The sequence below is a fragment of the Thamnophis sirtalis genome, unplaced genomic scaffold, assembly GCF_051295495.1.
Source record: "Thamnophis sirtalis isolate CommonGarterSnake01/CBP01778 unplaced genomic scaffold, rThaSir2_p1.2 scaffold_2, whole genome shotgun sequence".
Lineage (NCBI taxonomy): Eukaryota > Metazoa > Chordata > Lepidosauria > Squamata > Natricidae > Thamnophis > Thamnophis sirtalis.
The window spans coordinates 117,518,661-117,538,742 of NW_028261382.1; the positions used below are offsets into that span (position 1 = coordinate 117,518,661).

The 20,082-nt window shown below is 41.1% G+C and overlaps 1 protein-coding gene across 1 annotated transcript; it reads left to right on the forward strand.

The window, feature by feature from the left end:
- Positions 1 to 2,827: 2,827 nt before the first annotated feature.
- Positions 2,828 to 3,215, forward strand: RPL35 (ribosomal protein L35). Its single transcript, XM_087703569.1, is given in 4 exon segments — positions 2,828 to 2,914; positions 2,917 to 2,976; positions 2,978 to 3,147; positions 3,149 to 3,215. Coding segments are annotated over 4 exon segments (384 nt in total).
- The last annotated feature ends 16,867 nt before the right edge of the window (positions 3,216 to 20,082 follow it).

Consider the following 20,082-nt stretch of genomic DNA (forward strand, 5'->3'; position numbering starts at 1 on the left):
CAGTTCTCATATCTCATAACTTGTTCTGACACCAACACTCTTGTGCAAATGATGTTGTACTGAGATACGTTGTGTACCTCAGATGACAGCAGCCTAAACGTTTACTGCAATTAGTCAGGTGGATAAATGACATCTTCCCAGCTGTCATCATCCATCTATTTAAACCGGACATTTTCTGGGTTTGGTTTTTCTTTCTCTCTTCAAGTTTAATAGACTTGTCCTGGCCTGTACCCATGAGGTGTGTTAGATAGTGAATTATGTCATTTTCACTTTAATTGTTAGGGTTAATTGAATGAAGTCTCAGAAATTGCCACCACCCTTTATATTTTAACCATTGTTTTTTTTCCCTCCCAAGAATTAGTTGCATTTGATGACTTCAAGCGTCTTGCCCTTGCTTGTATTCATCTCATAATGCTTTTTGGAATCCAATCTAACTAAGACCTACATCTCTGCACTTGATTCTCAGCCAACATTTCTTCCCTTTGGGCAACAACTTTTTTTACATCCCACAACATGAGGCACCAGATACCAAGCTATACGGATTATTTTGGGGTGTGTATGTGGCGGATATCATTTTTTCTATCCTTAGGATACTAACTATGTCACTTTTGTGATCTGCCAGCAGCCAGCAGAACTAGCAGCAGAGTCAGACAATGAGGAGATTGGGAAGGAACATGGACCAGTCCTGGAGGCTGGGGAAGGCTCAGACAAGGGCTCTGTGTCACAGGCAGAGATGTGGCCAAGAGCGTCTAACAGTTCTCAGCTGCCTTCAGAGCTAGACAGCAGTGAGGCAGAGGAACAGCTGGAACCTTTTCCCAGTGTGCCCCTGTGCAGAGCTGCCAGAAGAAAAGAACAGCTAAGAAATCAGGGTTGACTTGGGAGTAAAGCCACAGGTGGATGGTGAATGGTCCCTCCCGTAGGATTTGCAGGAACCAATTCATTCATTCTTTTCAGGAGTATGAAGTTCTGTCCGTGAATCTCAGAGACTCTGTGCCAAGTCTTTCCTTGCACAGCACTGCGTTTCGAAAATATTTACATGGCAGCTTTCCAAGCTAGATAAGGTCTGTGGTCATAAATTCACCTTTGAAAGACTGTTTACCAGGCCTTTGCTGAATGTGAATGAGAGGAATTCACATTCATTAGGGTTTTGTTGGGACCAGGAATCTGCTTTGTGCTTTCTGGGGAAGCCTAGGTCAGAACAGTCACCTAACTCAGAGCCAGTTTGGTGTGGTAGTTAAGTTGTTTGTCTAGAAAACAGAAAACTGTTTGTGATGGTCCTGACTTAGGCATGAACACCAGTTGTGTGATTTTGGACTAATCAACAGGTGGCAGTGAGTTTTAGCCTAAAGGTGCTTTTTCAAGAGGCAACTGGGCTTTCTTTGAAGATGTTTTGCTTCTCAGAGCTGAAGAAGCTTCTTGGATGCAAAGTGGAATGTCTTCCATGAAAAACAAAAGCCAGAAAGTCCAGTTACCTCTTGAAAAAGCACCTTTGGGACATGAGACTGAGAAACTCCACAGACAGTGAGTTCTGTTCTACCTTAGATGACCTTGGACAAATCACTTTTCTGTCAGCCCAACCCCCCTGACAGGATTGCTATTAGGGGGAAAAAAGGAGACGGGAGGAATATTAGGTATCTTTGCTGCCTGGAATTACTTATATGTAATAAAGGCAGGATTAAAAAGAAAACCTGTCCATAATAAACTCAAATCCTGTTATCAGATTTTTGAGAGTTAATGGGACTGCCTCTTTTCTCAGTTGTTAGAGCTTCAGCTCTGAGAGGAGATTGCTAGGAAGTCAGATAGTCTTTCTTCTGTAATTATCATCTCTAAAATGCTGTATTACAAATAAGTAGCTGGGAACCAATCTGAATGTAAATTGGGTATGAAAAAAGGATAGTTCTTCAAAGATGTTTCAAATTGCATTCCAGAGTTCATTATCTGAACCAGCATGTCGGTACCAATGCCACACATAATAGGATCCTGTACTACTTGAAGGTGAACAGAAGGAAAATAAATTCTCAGGAATTATTAAACAAAAGCTCCCCTAAGACTCCTGTACAGCAAAGGTATAATCTGGGCATATTAGTAGGTGCATAAATGCAACATATGTAGGTGAATAAGTCTGTGAGTGCAAGGTGAATAAGTGTGATCAATTAAAGCTTGCTTTTATTCTGTGACATTTGTTACTTTTGACCGTCCAAATGACTTTCAGTGGTTGTATCTGATTTCTCAAACATTTGTCTCAGGTGGGTAAGGAGGCAACCACAATTGTGAGCATTGTTGACTGTTTACACATCACACAAGTCCTAGTTGCTTTAAGTATAATGAAGGAATTAATTCATGGCATTGGGCCAAGTGTTCTGAGGAAATGCCTGTTTCAGGGGTGGGCTGCTGGGGGTTCGCAAGGGTTCAGGAGAACCTCTAGCTAAGATTCTGTGCAGTTCAGAGAACCCCTGAATCCCACTCCTGGCTGGCCTGCCTACCCTGCCCCCAGGAGTCCCCAAGTGGCCCATTTTGGATTCAGGTAAGTGCAGGGCATGCACAAAAGCTTGGGGAGGGTGATAACAGGCCTAGCAGAAGTTTGGGAAGGCTGTAAATGGGCCCGTTTCTGGCCTCCAGAGGGTCTCCAGAGCCTGAGGAGGCTGTTTTCACCCTCCCAGAGGCTTGAGGAAAGCTTCTGGAGCCTAGGGAGGGCAAAAACACCCCCATGCTGTGGTGCAAGAGGCCAATTAGGCCACACCCACCATGGCCATGCTCACCCAGCAACTGGGCAGAGAACCCTTTGCTAAAATTTTTGAGGTCCACCTTGTCAGTGCTTAGGACACCAATGAGCCTTATTCCACCACTGGCCAAGATTAAAGCCTGTGACTTGCGAGAAAAGAAGAAGAAAGAACTATTGAAACAGCTACAGTCGATGGCCTCAAGGTAGGACTGTCTCAGCTCCATGTTGCCAAGGTGACTGGAGGAGCAGCTTCTAAAACTCTCCAACATCTGGGTGGTTCACAACTCCATTGCCAGAGAACTGACCGTTATTAACCAGAACCAGAAAGAAAACCTCAGAAAATTCTACAAGAAAGGCAAGAATTACAAGCCGCTGGACCTGCGTTTGAAGGAGATACGAGCCATGTGGAGGAGGCTAAATAAGCATGAAGACCAAGAAGCAGCAACAGAAAGAGCAACTTTATCCCTTTCGCAAATACTCTGTGACAGCCTGAGCTGGTTATTTCACTGTTGAAGAAGAACTGGCCCATTAAAAGTTTTTCAACAAGAACAAAAAAAAATCTGATTATGTGAAGAGGCCTTGGGGTTGCAGAGGAAGGTTGACCTGATGGAGGTCCTTCCATTGTTCATAGTATGTTCTCTCCTAGCCTTTGAACAGAGTACGGAGTTTAACCCCATTCTATTGCTATGATTCTTTCTTTCATAGTTGTTTTTACCAGGCTTATTATTGGCATGTGAAAGACACAACAAAGCGATGTCTTGTACATGGTTTCAAGTGTTTAAAGCACCTTACCTTGAAGCAGCCATGTCCAATGCACAAATTGTTGTGGTTGTGGCCTGTCAGCCACCGGCCCCTCCAGCAGATGAGGAGGAGGTAGGGGAGTCAGGGTTAGCATCAAGGCAACCTGAGAGCTCCGAGGGGGAAGAGGAAATGGAGCTGGCAGAAAGAGAAACAGAGGTGGCACCTGGGCCGTCTGTCAGCCCTCAGATGGAGAACCAACAGCCCCCAGGTATGGAGGTGGCTGGTGAGGAAGAGGAGGAACAGCTGGGTCCAGTGCCTGATGCATGGATGCACAGAAGGCAGAGGAGAGGATAGCAGTGGAAATCTATGGGCCGATCCTTGGGACGGAAGAACCACCACTGCTAGGAAAGCCTCACCCTAGCTCTGGGGATAAAAGCCAGAGGACAGAGATGAATAGGTGTGGCAGACAACTATTCATCTCCCTGCCGGACAGACCTGTTAGCCTGCTGTGACAGAGAAACTTTTTATCGGGCTGCTGGCGCTTTTATTAAAGAATCATTGCTTCAACTACAAAGGGTTTGTCTTATTTGGGGAGATGGATCAGAACAGTTGCTTCCGAAGTTGTCCTCAGTTCTCTGCACCTCTGCTGGAGCTGACTGTAAAGAAAAGTGTCTATGGATGTATCATGCAGACACAGCCCGGGATGCCTGGAAACAGTCGCATGAACCTTGCAACTGTGTTAATCCTTTGAAGAGAAGTGCCTTGCTTGTGCTAATGTGTTCATTTTATCGATTGATTTAAAATATGTATATAGCTGCTCATCTTTCAGCCAGCTCTGGGCAGCTCCCAATCAAAGCTAATGCTTGTTACAAAGCATCTCTTTCAAATGCTTTGCACAGCCTTAATTAGGATTATCTTATTTTGAGAAGGATGATGCAGACTCTGCTCCAAGGTAATTTGGATGTTGCCTGGAGTGAACTGAGCTTTCTCAAAATAATCCAGAGAGAAGCTAAATGTTTCAGGTCCCTTTCAGAGCTTCAGGCTTACTTGCATTTCATTTGCCAATTGCAAATGGCTAGATAATCCTTATAATGTCTCCCTTTAAAAAAAGCATCAAGTCAACATGCTAGAAGAAAAAAGTGAGAGCTTCATCCTTTTATCAGATAATTTGATTGTGGCTCACCAATGGTTTCAAGAAGTTTGATTTAACAGTTTGGTTGAAATTGTTCTAGTGTACACAAATTCATTTCACCTCCAAACTAGCATCTTGACATTTTTTGGGAAAGTACCAGTTTCCTAAATATTACTGTATCTTAATTCTTTTTGGAATTCTGGAGGGTTATTTTGGGAGGGGTCTGCTCTAGCTGAGTAATTAGCTGTTATTAGTTGTAGCTTCATCCTACACCTTAAACAACTGCAAATAGATGCTATATTTCCCCCTTTTTTTCCTGAATTAATTCTAAAGGGCCACACAGACTTAATCACCTTATCATCAGGAATACTGTTGCTCCTAACAAATTGTTCATCGTTGTAGGAAGTTAGCACCCACCCCTCTCCTAGGAAAATGAGATATTTTAGGAAATATTGAAAGGGCAGAATATTTCCCCTGAAAGGGAGGCAGAAACTCACCCTCACCTTTGTCAATGGGACATTAAGGCCTGGGCCAGTCTATTCTACATAACAAAGATCTACCTCCTCCAGGCACAGCCATAGTAGGAATTGTTCAAAGCCCTTTCATTACATCATCACCCAGCAAGAGTCAACCAAGCCTGGGACTCAAAGACAACCTACAAAGTTACCCCTGCTTGGCCCCATGGGAGTCTGACAACCAATCAGAATACAAGCTCAAATTCAAAGCCTAACAAAGGGAATAAATCTATCTCTATTTCTCACCCATGTGCCTTTTTTGCCCAGGATCTCAAACCAGGCGGTCCTGCCCACCACCATTAAACCATCTTTTCAAGCAGTCTCCATGTTTCCAGTGTCTTTCTGCCCACTTAGAACTGAATCCAGATGAACATTTCTTCCAGCATCATATATGATTAAACGCTGTTCCCAATTTCGTTGAACGGCTTGCCCTAAGTTCTATTTTGTAATGTCCTTTTCTTTCCTGTCTAATTCAGCATTCCCGTAGTGGATTGATTCTTGTTTCTCTTTTTTTTTAAGGTACATTTTGTAGGACTCATTTTGGGGTATTATTTTGGTAAGTTTCTGCTGTTGAAAAATGAGTTTAAAAGGTAACAGTTGGGCATTAATCAGTGTATTTTAGCCACCGCCACATGATTCTTGGCAAAAGAGAATAGAACTGGGTTTTCTCTGGTATGACTTGCCCAGATATAACTTTTCATGACTACCACCAACTGTCCACAACAAAAAAGCATTGTCTTGATCTTGAAAATAGTTTTTTTCTGCAGGAGATTCATGTCTCAACCGACACTCTCTGACATGCTTAATTTCCCTCCACTGACACCAACTATTATGCTGGCAAACTGGGGAAAATGTCATGTCAACATTGAACCTCCTTTCCACATCAATTGAGGACAATTTAGATCACATCCAACAGCCCAAGGCTCTGCTTCTGGCAATGAGAGTCTCCTTTTCTTATTGATTTGTGAAGGTAACTTAAGGATTTGTATCTCTCTCTCTCTCTCTTCAGTGAAGCATTACCAGATGGTTTATAATACAATAAAAATACAATAACAACAAGATCATAAAAATAATAAAGCACTCAATAAAACAGCAGTCAAGAATGGCGGTGTTAAAATTCAATGGATGTTTAAAAGCCTTGAAAAATGTAAGCAAACTGTCTAGAAAGAAATAGAATTGCTATTCATATTTATAGACAAACCTAATTGAGGTTGAAAAATATTTACCCAGTAAAATAAAAGTTTGGGAGCTTTTGAAAGTTGCCACAAAGGACACAAAATTCATGCAAAAAGAACAAAATGCTATACAGGTATAGCGTTGTATGCTATTTATACGGTATACTGAATATTTAGTCCTGCCTACTTTCCTATGTTTGGGAAGAAGTGAGATCCTTTAAATATTTTACGGCTTAATTGATTTAAACCTTTAGCTTTTTAAAGTGATTAATTAATTATGTGGTATTTTGATTCATAGTGACCACATAGATAGATTTTCTCCATGACAATCTATCCCTAACTTGGTCTTTCAAGTTTTCTAAAGCAGCCCCCCCCCCAAAACCAGTTGTGGGATATGACCAGTACGCCCCGGTATGGGTGTACTGGTGCCTGCTGGGATCACCAGGTACCATTCCGGTACGGTGCTCTAGAGGGCCGACACGCCCACCCGCACTCCTTACTAGTATTTGAGCCAATTGGGGCTTTCACGCACACGCACAGAGTGTACGGCGCCTGCGCAATGCTCCACCAAGCAGCTGGAGTGTTGAGGAGTTGTCGCGGGCAGTAAGTAAGCATGCTCATACTGCACCCATGCTGCACCCATGCTGCACCCATGCTGCACCCATGCTGCACCCATGCTGCACCCATGCTGCACGCATGCATGTGATGGACGCATGGCCCTGTTGCACCATACCACTTACAATGGGATCCGGAACCAACCACTGCCCCCAACCCTTGGGCTGCAGTCCATTACTGGGGCATGGCCCATTGAGAACTGGGCTTCGGTAGTGGCTGTGAAAACAGTGGACTATACTTGTAGTGTGTTTCTTGTTTGATTCTAAAAGGCAGAAGCTTTTCTTAGAAGTCTTGATTGTTTCTTCCCAAGTTTCTCCTAAATTTGATACTAGACTTTAATTTTTAATAGGACAGGAATATTAAATTATGAAATACGGGGGGAACAGTCATGCTTACCTAATTGTATCTGTATCTGTATCTGTATCTGTATCTGTATCTGTATCTGTATCTGTATCTGTATCTGTATCTGTATCTGTATCTGTATCTGTATCTGTATCTGTATCTGTATCTGTATCTGTATCTGTATCTATCTATCTATCTATCTATCTATCTATCTATCTATCTATCTATCTATCTATCTATCATCTATTTATCTATCTATTGTTTACATTATTTGTGCTTAATAAACACTATGTTGTCTGGATATGTAATTTGCTTAACAGTACAGATTAGCAATAGCAATAGCAATAGCAGTTAGACTTATATACCGCTTCATAGGGCTTTCAGCCCTCTCTAAGCGGTTTACAGAGTCAGCATATCGCCCCAACAGTCTGGGTTCTCATTTCACCCACCTCGGAAGGATGGAAGGCTGAGTCAACCTTGAGCCGGTGAGATTTGAACCGCTGAACTGCAGATAACAGTCAGCTGAAGTGTCCTGCAGTACTGCACCCTAACCACTGCGCCACTTCGGCTCTTTCTTAATCTCCACCCCTTTTTTCCAACCACTGGTAAAATAAGTTCTATGTTTGATAATATTCTGTGTCTTTTTTTGTTCAATTTTCAATGTAAGTCTATCCATTTCTGCACAATCTAGTATCTTCCTACTTATCTCTTCATCTCGCAGAGTTTCTTCATTTTTCCAATGAAGGATATAATCCTCGCTGCTGTTGAAACATGCAATATTAAATATATACTACATTCAGTGGTGCATTAACCATTAAGCAGACTAAGCACGTGCTTAGGGCACCAGGCGAAAGGGGGCACCAAAAATTTGAGAGAGAGAGAAAAAAAACAATGAAGATTTGTACAGTATGTACAAAGGAGGGGAACCAAGATTTGTCAGTGCTTAGAGCACCAGCGAGCCTTAATCTGCCACTGACTATTTTACATTATTCTGTTAACTTTCTCCTGGCTCTGTGGACTCCTTCCTATAGAATTTACCTATTTTTTAGCTAGAAGAACCCAATGCACCACTCAAAAGCTGTCAGCCCAAAATAATTGTGCATGCTTTTACCAAGATGCTACAGGTTTTTTTTTAACGTTTTGCCTTTTGTAAATTGTTTTCACATATCTACCTTTATTTCTGTCTTTATTTAATTGATATGCTGCCACTGTCGAGCATGACTTCACACTATTATGGACAATCACTCCTTTTATAGCCAACATCATTTATCAAATTCTCTCCACCCATCAACCTCTGCCTTCTTTTTCTTCTGGTATCCCCTTGAAGGTCAAATCGTGCATTCTGATATGATTCTTTATATACAGTTTACATAAGAACCCTAAAGAGCATAGCATAAGAAGGGGGGGGAATGCACACCTGGAAGCCAAAGTAATAAATCCGATAGCTGATACAGAAGAAAAGCAGATGGAAAGGATTTTTGTGGTGTTCTTTCAGCAAAGAGCATTACAGTCTACTGACTGTTGATATTATTTTTGGCATGTTCCTTGGGCTGTGTGACGCTGATGGAAATAGATGTTTCCAAGCAGACTGTACAATGTGTTAATAAATCTGAATTGGTGAATTAGCCTTGATATGCCATATAAATACTAGTGACTAATGACGAACTGAAATTGCAGTTCTACCAGTACTGTAATCTGAGATACTCCAGGGGAGATATCTTCAGTAACAGGTTGCATGAGGCAGACAACAAGCAATTGACTGTAAGGGTATTTTCGTAAAAGTAATAGCAGCCCAGCTGGAGTCTGCCCTGGGTATTCAAACAAATGTGAGTCACTCTGAATGTTAATGAACGTTAGATTTTATAAGGTAAATAATTTAAGCTTCTAATTTGAATAATTGGATTATACTTGTTTGGTCCTTTCAACTAATTTTCTCTCCTTTTCCAGCAAAGTCATTATTGAAAGTTATAACTTTGAAATTGTTATCTCTGCTTTCCAGTTTAATTGCTGACATAACATAAAATTATTACTAAAATAATAACCTACGATGAATGACAATAAAAACATTTTGAGAGAGTTTACTTCCGCTTATACTGAAGAGCAGTGGGATGCCCTCTGGAATGAGCTGCCCCCGGAGCTTCGTATAATCCCCGATCTCCGGTCCTTCCAACGCGCCCTAAAAAGTTGGCTTTTCCAGCAAGCCGGCCTGGCCTGAACAAAACAAAATAAATGATTGATTATTGTTAATTTTAATGTAATTTTTTAAATGTTATTGTTAATCTTAATTGGGTTTGTTTTTGGATACTCTTATCTAATTTTCTTTTTAACTTTTGTAATATGTGTTTTTTTTAATGTTGTACGCCGCCCTGAGTCCTTTGGGAGAAGGGCGGCATATAAATCCAATAAACAAACAAACAATAAACAATCAGTGGTGGGGTTCAGGCTGGTTCGGGGGAACTGGTTGTTAAATTTCTGGCTGCCCTGCCTTTTCCTGCCTCACTCCTTCCAGAAATCCCCACATGTCTTGTTTTGGCTCCCAGGTAAGTGCAGGCCTACCACATCCCCCCACATCCCATTTTTGCTCCCAGGCTGCAGGGTGTGTGTGGGGAGGGGTGCAGCGCAGCCCCCTGTGGTCTGTTTTTGCTTTCAGGAGGCTGTAGGAAGGCCTACTAGGCTCAAATGGGGCATAGGGGTGCGGCGCAGCACCTCCATGGCCCATTTTTCCTCCCGAGGGGTGCAGGAAGCCAAGTGCTGCCTGTTACACCCCCTGGCCATGCCAACCATGGCCATGCCCACCCAGAACAAGTTATTACATTATTTGAATCCCACCACTGCTGAAGAGTTTTTAATCTTGTTAATCTCTATGCAATTCAGTAGAATTTGGTTCAAGGTACTCGTAGATATGTACTTGAGCTATGTTGTTTTCAATTTTGATGGGAATTTGAGAAAGCATTGGTGGCCCAGTGATTAGAATTCAGTATTGCCGGCAAACACTGCCCACAGTTTGGGGTTCAATCCTGATGGGGCTTAAGGACTTCCAACCTTCAGAGATTGGTAAAATGAGGATCCAGTTTATTGGGGATGATATGCTGACTCTGTAAACCATTTAGAGAAGGCTGTAAAGCACTGTGAAGTGGTATATAAGTCTAAGTGCTATTGCTGTTGCTAAAGGACTACCATACTGGAGTAATTCATATTTTAGCCAGACCAGAAAGATGCAAATTTAATTGCTGTGCACTAGCGGAAGCTATACATGGCAAATTAAAACACACTGTAAACATACAATCAGGATCTACGGTACTTTTTCAGGGATTTAGATTTCTTTTAAATCTAAACTCTTGCAAAACTCTCTTGAACTCTCTTCCCAGAAACGTACTTTGCTCTCCTGATTTAGGCTGGCAAAAACCATGGAAAATTCATCACAAATAACACAAAAACCAATAACTAACTTTATTCGAGTATGACTTAAGGGTGTGAAGCTCCACCTTCTGATGTCGCATGAATTAGGAAGTTGAATAAAAATTTGCAATAAATCTTTATATATGAGGAAGGATATGGTGCCTACAGCTTTATGTACAGGTAGCCCTCAACTTATGACCACAGTTGAGCTCAACATTTCTGTTGCTAACTGAGAACTTTGTTAAATGAATTTTACCCCATTTTACGATGTTTCTTGCCATGGTTTTAAGTGAATTACTGTAGTTGTTAAATTAGTAACACGGTTGTTAAGCAAATCTAACTTCCACATTGACTTTGCTTATCAGAATGTTGTAAAATGTGATCATATGACCCCAGGACACTACAACCAGTGACACAAACATCTGTCTTGGATTCTTATGTTTTTTCATCAAACTTCTGTTTCCCCATACAATTTCTTCATCTTTGTATCACACGGCTAGTAAATAGAGCTTAATTCTTGCCATGCTAAGGATTGCTGAATCTATTGGATTTAATCTGTGCTAATGGGTAAGAAAGTTAATCATTTTGAGTTTACCCAAATTGTCAGATTTGTCATAAAAAGAAGGAAACATAGTTGATTTATCAAAAATGAATGCGGGAAAGAACAAAATTAAATCCCCTCTCTCTCTTTATACAACCGTAGGCATGAACGAAGATGCCATAACAAAATGGTGAAAAACAAATATTTATTCCCACTCCTGATTCACCGAGGAACATTTCATGCCTTGCCACCATCTGCTTATTATAAAATAGTAGTATATTGTACTTTTCGCCATTAAAAAAGCATATATTTTTTTCTACAAAGAATTCGGATAGAACGTAATCAAACCAAAATAATTTTGTACGGAAACAAAAAGTAGACAACAAACAGAAAGTAGACAAGCCATTAAAATGGACCAACCTTTTCCAACTTTGATATAGTAATCTCTGCTACTTTCTGTAATTACAAATATATATGCTATACATATACCAGTGGTGGGTTATGACCGGTACGCCCCAGTACGGGCATACCGGTGCCCGCCAGGAGCATCAGGTACCGTTCCGGTATGGTGCTCTGGAGGGCCCACCAGCCCGCCATACTTACCTGTATTTGCAGTTTTTGGGGCTTCTGCGCATGCACATGGAATGTACGGCACTTGCACGATGTAAATCATCTCCTCTATATGAAATATCAGAGGTTCTTCTTTGACACTTTTTTGCCTTAAACTAAACTCCCATTATTATATCCTGATATTGAATTTCAGGATTTTTCTTTTATAGTTTGTCCTTGACATACAACTGTAATGAAGACTATAACTGCAGGGACCCAGGAACTGCAGCCAGCATAAAACAGAGGAGATAAGTGGTACAAACATTTCATAAATAAAAAAGTAAATTTGAAGCAAGGTTGTGTGTAGTTTTTAGGAAGTTTTTGTCCTAGCTTTGAACCACTGTTATATGGCCAGTCGTACCACGAGGACTACTTGTATATAATGTTGGAAGAAATGTCCATCTGGGTTCAGTTCCAAGTGGGAAGAAAGACACTGGAAACATGGAGACTGCTTGGAAAGATGGTTTAATAGTGGACAGAATTACATGGTTTGAGGCGTGGGCAAAAACGGGCAGAGATGCTGAGAGTGCCTGGGTTTTATGCCCTCTGTTGGGCTTTTGAATTTGAGCTTGCATTCTGATTGTTTGTCAGATTCCCATGGGGCCATACAGGGGTAACTTTGTAGGTTGTCTGTGTCCCAGGCTTGGTTGAGCCTTGCTGGGTGATGATGTAATGAAGGAGCTTTGGGCAATTTCTCCTATGGCTCTTTGTTATGTAGAATAGACTGGTCCAGACTTTAATGTCTCATTGATAAAGGTGGGGGGGGGGGACAAGTTTCTGCCTCCCTTTTAGGGGAAATATTCTGCCCTTTTAATATTTCTGAAAATATCTCATTTTCCTAAGAGGAAAGTAGGTGCTTACTTCCTACAATAAAGCAATTGGTCTGATGTTCATATTTTGGCCACAGACCATAAGAATGCAACCCAGCTGATTGCCAGTTCTCTTTGGCTATTATTTCCATGATTCATCATTTAGATAATGAACAACCTGGAAAAAGTTGCCCCAAACCTCTGCATTTCGCAAACTACAAAAAAATAACCTGGTTTATATGGACGCAAGTCACCATCTGCATCGACTTAACATGGGGCTGTGGCCACTGTATCGTGTGCTCTCAAGCAATTGTACATGAAACTGATTGTTTTTGTTTAATGGAGACTGGTGCAATTCCAGTGAACGGGCCCAGATTTTTAATCTCTTCCAGACTCCGCAAGGTTTTTAAAAAATTCCGTTTGCGCTGGTCCGCAGAGAGATTTCATGCAGAGTAAAAGCTTTTTACAGTCATAGCTGAGATGGATGAAACAAATCTAAAGCTGACTACAGTAACACAACTGTGTTTCTTCTGTTTTGCAAAGCTCTCGTTCTTTGATTACTTGTAGATGAAATATGTCAGAAAAGGGAGGGCGAACGAGAGAAAGGAAGAAAGAAGAGCTTCTTTAGGGCAAGCAGAGAGGCTGTCAATTCTACCCTCTTTATCAGATGTTTATAGCTAAGATCTAAACTCTGAAAGCAGGGGGTTATAATTTAATTGTAGAGGCAGCCTTTAGGAGATGAGGACAGGAACAGTGTTGCTGTAATAACTGTCAGTATCAGGAAAGAATTTATGGCAAAGTGTCAATCTCTTGAAAAGTAAAAGGCAGCTTTCCAACTGCCAGTGCCTATGGATAATAGAAGCAAGATATTCCTGGGGACCCAGCCAGCAAAACTCAAAGAAGTGGATCACTCTATTTCTCATTCTTATATGACCGTAACCAAGGAAACATTTTTAATCGATTTAATGGAAAGAAAAATGGAAAGCTCTTATTTTTATGATGAAAGCTTTTTTTGAGGCATGTGTCAGAGGTTAAAGATATGGTTGGGTATGTCCAAAGATGAGAGATTCTTATGGTCAAGGTTGTTAAAAAAAAACACCTGATTCTACCATATTATGGTGGGGAACAGAGGAAAATCATGTTGTAGATAGACTAGGACTTAAATCATGTTGTAAAGACAAAAAGTGAAAAGAAGAGCAACTATGATGATTTCTCAAATTTGATTTTCTATGAAATACATTTCTTGCAACTAAGATGATTAAGGTTCTGGAGTCAAAAACATTGAAAGAACAGTTGCAGGAATTGGGTGTGACTAGTCTAGTGAAAAGAAGGACTAGGGGCAACATATTATAGCAGAGTTCCAATATTTGAGGGGCTGCCACAAAGAAGAGGGGGTCAAGCTATGTTCCAAAGCACCAGAAGGCAAAACAAGAAACAATGCATGGAAAGTAATCAAGGAGAGAAGCAAGCTAGAACTTCGAAGGAGAAATTTCCTAACAGTGAGGACAATTAACCAGTGGAATGGCTTTCCTTCAGAAGTTGTGGGTGGTCCATCACTGGATGCTTTTAAGAAGATACTGGACAGCCACTTATCTGGAATGGTATATTGTTCTAACAGTCAGGAAATTTCTCCTTACTTCTAGGTTGCTTCTCTCTCTGATTATTTTCCATCCACTGCTAATCAAAGTCATTGCAGATAATTGCTTTATTCTGGAAAAAATTCTGTTTATGGGCAAACAACAATAAAGAAACTACTCAGAAGCAACTCTATGTGTCGTTCTTGGGTCTGACACTTGTAGTTGACCTCGGACCAGGGGTGGGTTCCTGCCAGTTCTAACCTCTTCTATAGAAGAGGTTCCACAAATCTACAGTGTCGTTTAGAACTGGTTCCAGCTCCCTCCCCCCGCCCGTCCGCACAACATCAAGATGAAGAGCGAGAGGAGGAATTCTGGGAGTTAAAGTCCGCAAGTCTTAAAGCTTTCAAGTTTGAACACCCCTGGAATTTTTTCTAAAGGGTTAGGGGTGCAAGGGTCTTGTAACTTGACAGCTTTAAGACTTGCGTGCTTCAAATGCCAGAGTTTCTGAGCCAACATTTTGGTTGCTAAGCAAGAGCGTTGTTAAGTGAGTTTCACTACATTTTACAAGATGGCCATGCCCACCCAGTCACATGACTGCCAAGCCACTCCCACCCAGTCACATGACTGCCAAGCTACTCCTACCAAGTCACATGGCCGGCAAGCCACTCCCACAAAGCAGGCCACACTTATAGAAGAGGTTCTAAAAAAGATTGAAACCCACCACTGCCTCGGACCAAGGAACCAAAACTATATCTACTGACTTTCCTAGTTTCCCAAAACTAGGACAGATTTCTTGGCTTACCTCCACCTATAGCTATTCGTCATTTTATTGTGTGTTACAAATACTATAACAACACCCCAGCTGCTCTTTTTTGTGGAATAGAGAAGCAGTGCCACTTGATGCATGTTGAATTTGAATGCTATCATTATTTTTCTTGGGGATTAATGTGTCATTGTATGATTGGCTGTAAATGTTTGCTTTAGTTTCTGTATAATTTTTAAGGCAGTTTTAAAGTAAAGATTGTCCATTTCTTTGCTCAGCACAGAGCAGTGGTGGGATTCACAATTTTTTACTACCAGTTCTGTAGGCGTGGCTTGGTGGAGTTGGTGTGGCTTGATGGGCATGGATGGCTTGGTGGGCATGGCTTGGTGGGTGTGGCAGGGGAAGGATACTGCAAAATCTCCATTCCCTCCCCACTCCAGGGGAAGGTTACTGCAAAATCCCCATTTCCTCCCAATCAACTGGGACTCAGGAGGCTGAGAATAGATGGGGGAGGGGCCAGTCAGAGGTGGTATTTACTGATTCTCCAAATTACTCAAAGTTTCTACTACCGGTTCTCCAGAACTGGTCAGAACCTGCTGAATACCCACCTCTGGCACAGAGGATTTTGAAATGTGGTTGAATGTGTTTAATGGCAAATCCCACAACAGAGTTCCTTGTTCTGAGTGAGATTTGAAAAAAGCTAGTTGTACTCTCTGGTTTTCGTCAAGGAACACTAAGGAGGGAATTAACTTCCATTTAGGAAGCACATTTTGAAAATATGTGGCATCTCTTCTGCAATACTATCCTGAACAAATCATGGCCTATCTAGGTGAAAAGCTAATATACAAATATTAGTATCAGTGTAGCATACATATCCAACCTTTTTTTAATCCATTAAACTATGGCCTCTAACAAATTATGGCATTTAAAACACCACTGTGAAAATTTAATGCAGATGAATCGGGTGTCTATTGCCAACAGTCTTTAAGCCCCAAAAATGCTTTGGTTTTTAAAACTTCAATTTAGACAAATATTTAGAATACACAAGGTACCTTTGCTCTGGCTAAAAACATATATATATATATGTCCATGAACAAGTATTGGAAAAAGAGCCAAAGAGATAACTGTTCTGGCATGTAATCAATTATGGAAGAGTTTGGGCCAAGATTCCAAGGACATAAATGTCCCAGATTAGTAATTCCATATATTCAAAGGCTGTAAAATCTTTCCTGACATTTATTGTTATATTGCAAAGTACTTGGCAAAAATGAGGGCTTAGAGACAACCATACAAGCTTGTGCTATTTAAAAAAAAATATATCCAAGCTTTGTGATGTGCAAAGGAAAATCCTAATAGTAGCATCCTTTTGCAAATTTTCATTTGGATCTATTGAACTATGAGGCACAATGCTGGAGATTTTAGGTTTTAAAGCATCAGGATATAAAACAGGAGGCCATGATTTCTAGTCCTGCTTTAGGCATGAAGCCACTGGGTGACTTTGAGCCAGTAAGTCCTAGGACAAATGGAGCCGAGGTGGCGCAGTGGTTAGGGTGCAGTACTGCAGGCCACTTCAGCTGACTGTTATCTGCAGTTCAGCGGTTCTAATCTCACCGGCTCAAGGTTGACTCAGCCTTCCATCCTTCTGAGGTGGGTGAAATGAGGACCCAGACTGTGGGGGCGATATGTTGACTCTGTAAACCGCTTAGAGAGGGCTGAAAGTCCTATGAAGCGGTATATAAGTCTAACTGCTATTGCTAAATGGCAATCAATTTCCAAAATCTTGCAAGGAAAACTCCAAGGAATTGTCCAAGTGGTTGCCAAGAGTCAACACTGACATAAAAGCCCAATAATCATAACAATAAAATACCTGAGGAACAATGCAAATCTAAGGAAGGCTAAACATTATTGTAGCAAAGTCCTCGTGCCCCAGGTAAAGCCATCCCTTGCTTAAGAAGAAACTGTGAGTTCAGGACTACCACAGCGATGTTTCTTTAGAAGTAGTGATTCTATCCAGAGTCGTTACTAGGATCAAAGCAAGTGACAGAATATGGTAGATTCTACCATCTCTATTAGAAGCTTGTTGTAGACTAATGGAATGAGTCCAACTTTGTGAAGACAATGGATTGCTGTCAATCACAACCAAGACAAATAGGTCTCAAACAGGATCTCATACTACATCAATGCCACACTATCTACCCAGAAACTGAATGCCTCTTTAAAAACTAATCTTTTGATCACGCATGGTCCCTATAAAGTGGCCACCTTGGTTTTGCCTTAAAGGGAGACTCTATTTGACATATGAGATGTTAAAAATTTTCATTCATCAAAAATTATACTTCTCGTTTTGGTGTTGAAAGCCACATTGTGTTTAGGAGCACAACCCATATGCATACTTTGGTCAGATCTGTGAGATTGTCCTTTAAACTTTGTGTTTGGTGTGTGTGTGTGTGTGTGTGTGTGTGTGTGTGTTTGATGCAGACTTTAGAATCAGGATAGAGTTGGAAGGGGCCTTGAGGTCTTCTAGTCCAACCCTCTGCTCAAGCAGGAGACTCCATACCATTTCAGACAGGTGGCTGTCCAGTCTTTTCTTAAAATTCTCCAGTGATGAAGCACCTACAATCTCTGAAGACAAGCTTTTCCACTGGTTAATTGCCCTCACTGTTAGAAAATTTCTCCTTAATTCCAGGTTACTACTCTCCTTGATAAGTTTCAATACATTATTTCTTGTCTTGCTTTCTGGTGCTTTGGAAGATAAGTTGATCTTCTCTTCTTTATGGCGGCCACTCAAATACTAGAAGGCTGCTACCGTGTCACCCCTTCTATTCTTTAGACAAGTAACACCCAATTCCTGCAACTGTTCTTTAAATGTTTTTGTCTCTAGGACCTTAATCATTTTGGTTGCAAGAAATGTATTTAATAGAAAATGAAATTAAAAAAAATAATCTTAGTTGCTCTTCTTTGCACTTTTTCTCTTTACAACATGATTTAAGTCTACTTCTATCTACAACATAATTTTCCTCTGTTTCCCACCAAAACATGGTAGAATCAGTGGTTTTTAGAAACCTTGATCATAAGAATCTCTAATTTTTGGACAACAGACTACTCAACCTTATGCTCAACCTTTTACTAACAATATTTGCTTGAATTGTAGATAAAGGTTAGCCTTTCATTATTTATAGAAGTTACTATTATTGTAATTTTAGAAAGACACCAAAGAGAGTTAAAGTTTTGTAATAAAGTTCAGCATTATTTCATCTAAGGCTGCATTGTAAATTGCATAGTGTTATGGTCTTTAAACAATATGCAATTCTTTATATGCAATACATAGTAAATAGAACCTTTTTTTAGTTGATCTTGTTGCCCTGAAGCAGTTTCTAAATTGAACATATAAAATAGGTTTTTTTTTTTTAATGGGGTGGTGGTGGATTGGATAAATGCAGTTCTTCACTTGAAACATGCTATGGTTCATTTGTTCTTATAAAATTAACCTTATTTGTTTATTGCCTCGATTTTGACAGAATCTGGGCATCAAGAAAGCATGCAGTGCAAAATAAGATAAGATAAGATACTTTATTTGTATGCCGCCCTTTTCCCTGGGGGGACTCAGGGCAGCTCACAGTTCAGGGGGAGGGGAGGACAAACCAAGTTACATATAAGACAATACATCATTAAAAGCACAACATTCATACTATTCGGGCAGGGTTAAGGTCTTTAGCCCCAGGCCTGTCGGGACAGCCAGGTTTTAAGGGCTATGCGGAAGGTCTGGAGGGTGGTGAGGGTACGAATCTCCATGGGGAGTTCGTTCCATAGGGTCGGAGCTGCCACAGAGAAGGCTCTCCTCCACGTGGTTGCCAGTCGACATTGACTGGCTGATGGAACTCGGAGGAGGCCTAATCTGTGGGATCTAATTGGTCGAGTGGAGGTGATTGGCAGTAGGCGGTCTCTCAAATAAAATTGAGTGGGTTTGTGAAAGATGCCAGAAGGAGATAAGAGAAAATTTATACTGAAAAGGTAGAGGGTTTGCTGCTTGGACAGGGATTGGCCTACAACAGTGGTTCCCAAACTTGGCAACTTTAAGACTTGTGGACTTCAACTCCCAGAATTCTCCAGCCAGCAGAGTTTGGGAACCACTGGCCTACAAGACCTCCAAGGTCCCTTCCAACTCTGTTATTCTGTTATCCTGTTAGACAGCTGGTTCTCAACAATCATTTGTTTAGCAACTGTTTGAATTTGCAATGGCACTGTAGAAAGTGACATATGACCAATCCTCACAATTATGATTATTGCAGCATCCATTTTGATCCCGAGGATCAAAATTTGGGTGCTTGGCAACCAGCATGTATTTTAGACCGTACAGCATCCTGCACGATTTGATTGCCATTTACAACCTTCCCAGCCAACTTCCAATGAGCAAAGTCAATGGGGGAAGCCCAATTCACTTAATGATTGTATGATTCCTTTAACAACTGCAGTGATTTTGCTTGACAATGAAATTGGGGATCACTCACTTAACAAGTGTCGTCCTTGGCACTAGAAATTCTGGTTCCCATTGTAATAACAAGTTGTGGACTACCTGTGGCCAGATAAGATTGTTAATGATCAGAACTATCAGACCAGAGACTTAGAATCTGGAAAGACCTGTAGAGGGCAGTATTTTTTTTTGTTTCACTTTGCTGCCACCTAGTAGTCATACAGATTTTGCAGCCCAGTGTCAACTCTGAAGCTAGCCTGACCGAGGCCATCTTGGAGGCTTCAGAGCTGCCACTCTGAGGTGCTGAGGGATAGGGAGGGGAGAGTAGAGATAGCTGGGTTTTTGTAGCCAAAACAAAATAGTTTCCCCTGTGAAGCAAGGACATTCCCACAGGTGGCTGAAGAGAGAAGGAGTGAAATTTCCAAGCAACCAGACAGCACCTTGATTTGACGATGTGACTGGTTGTTTGGAAAAGGGGGAAAAACTTCTACTTTTAATTAGGTGAAAACCGCGGGAACCTTTAGAGTCGTTTTTCACTGGCTTGTGCCAATGATATGATATATCCAATAAACACATTCTTTGAGGAAACTGCTTGCTATGGGTATATTACTTGGAACCCTGACATTAAACCAACTCGACGAGGCAAGCAGTTCTTCCTCAAAGAAAACCCT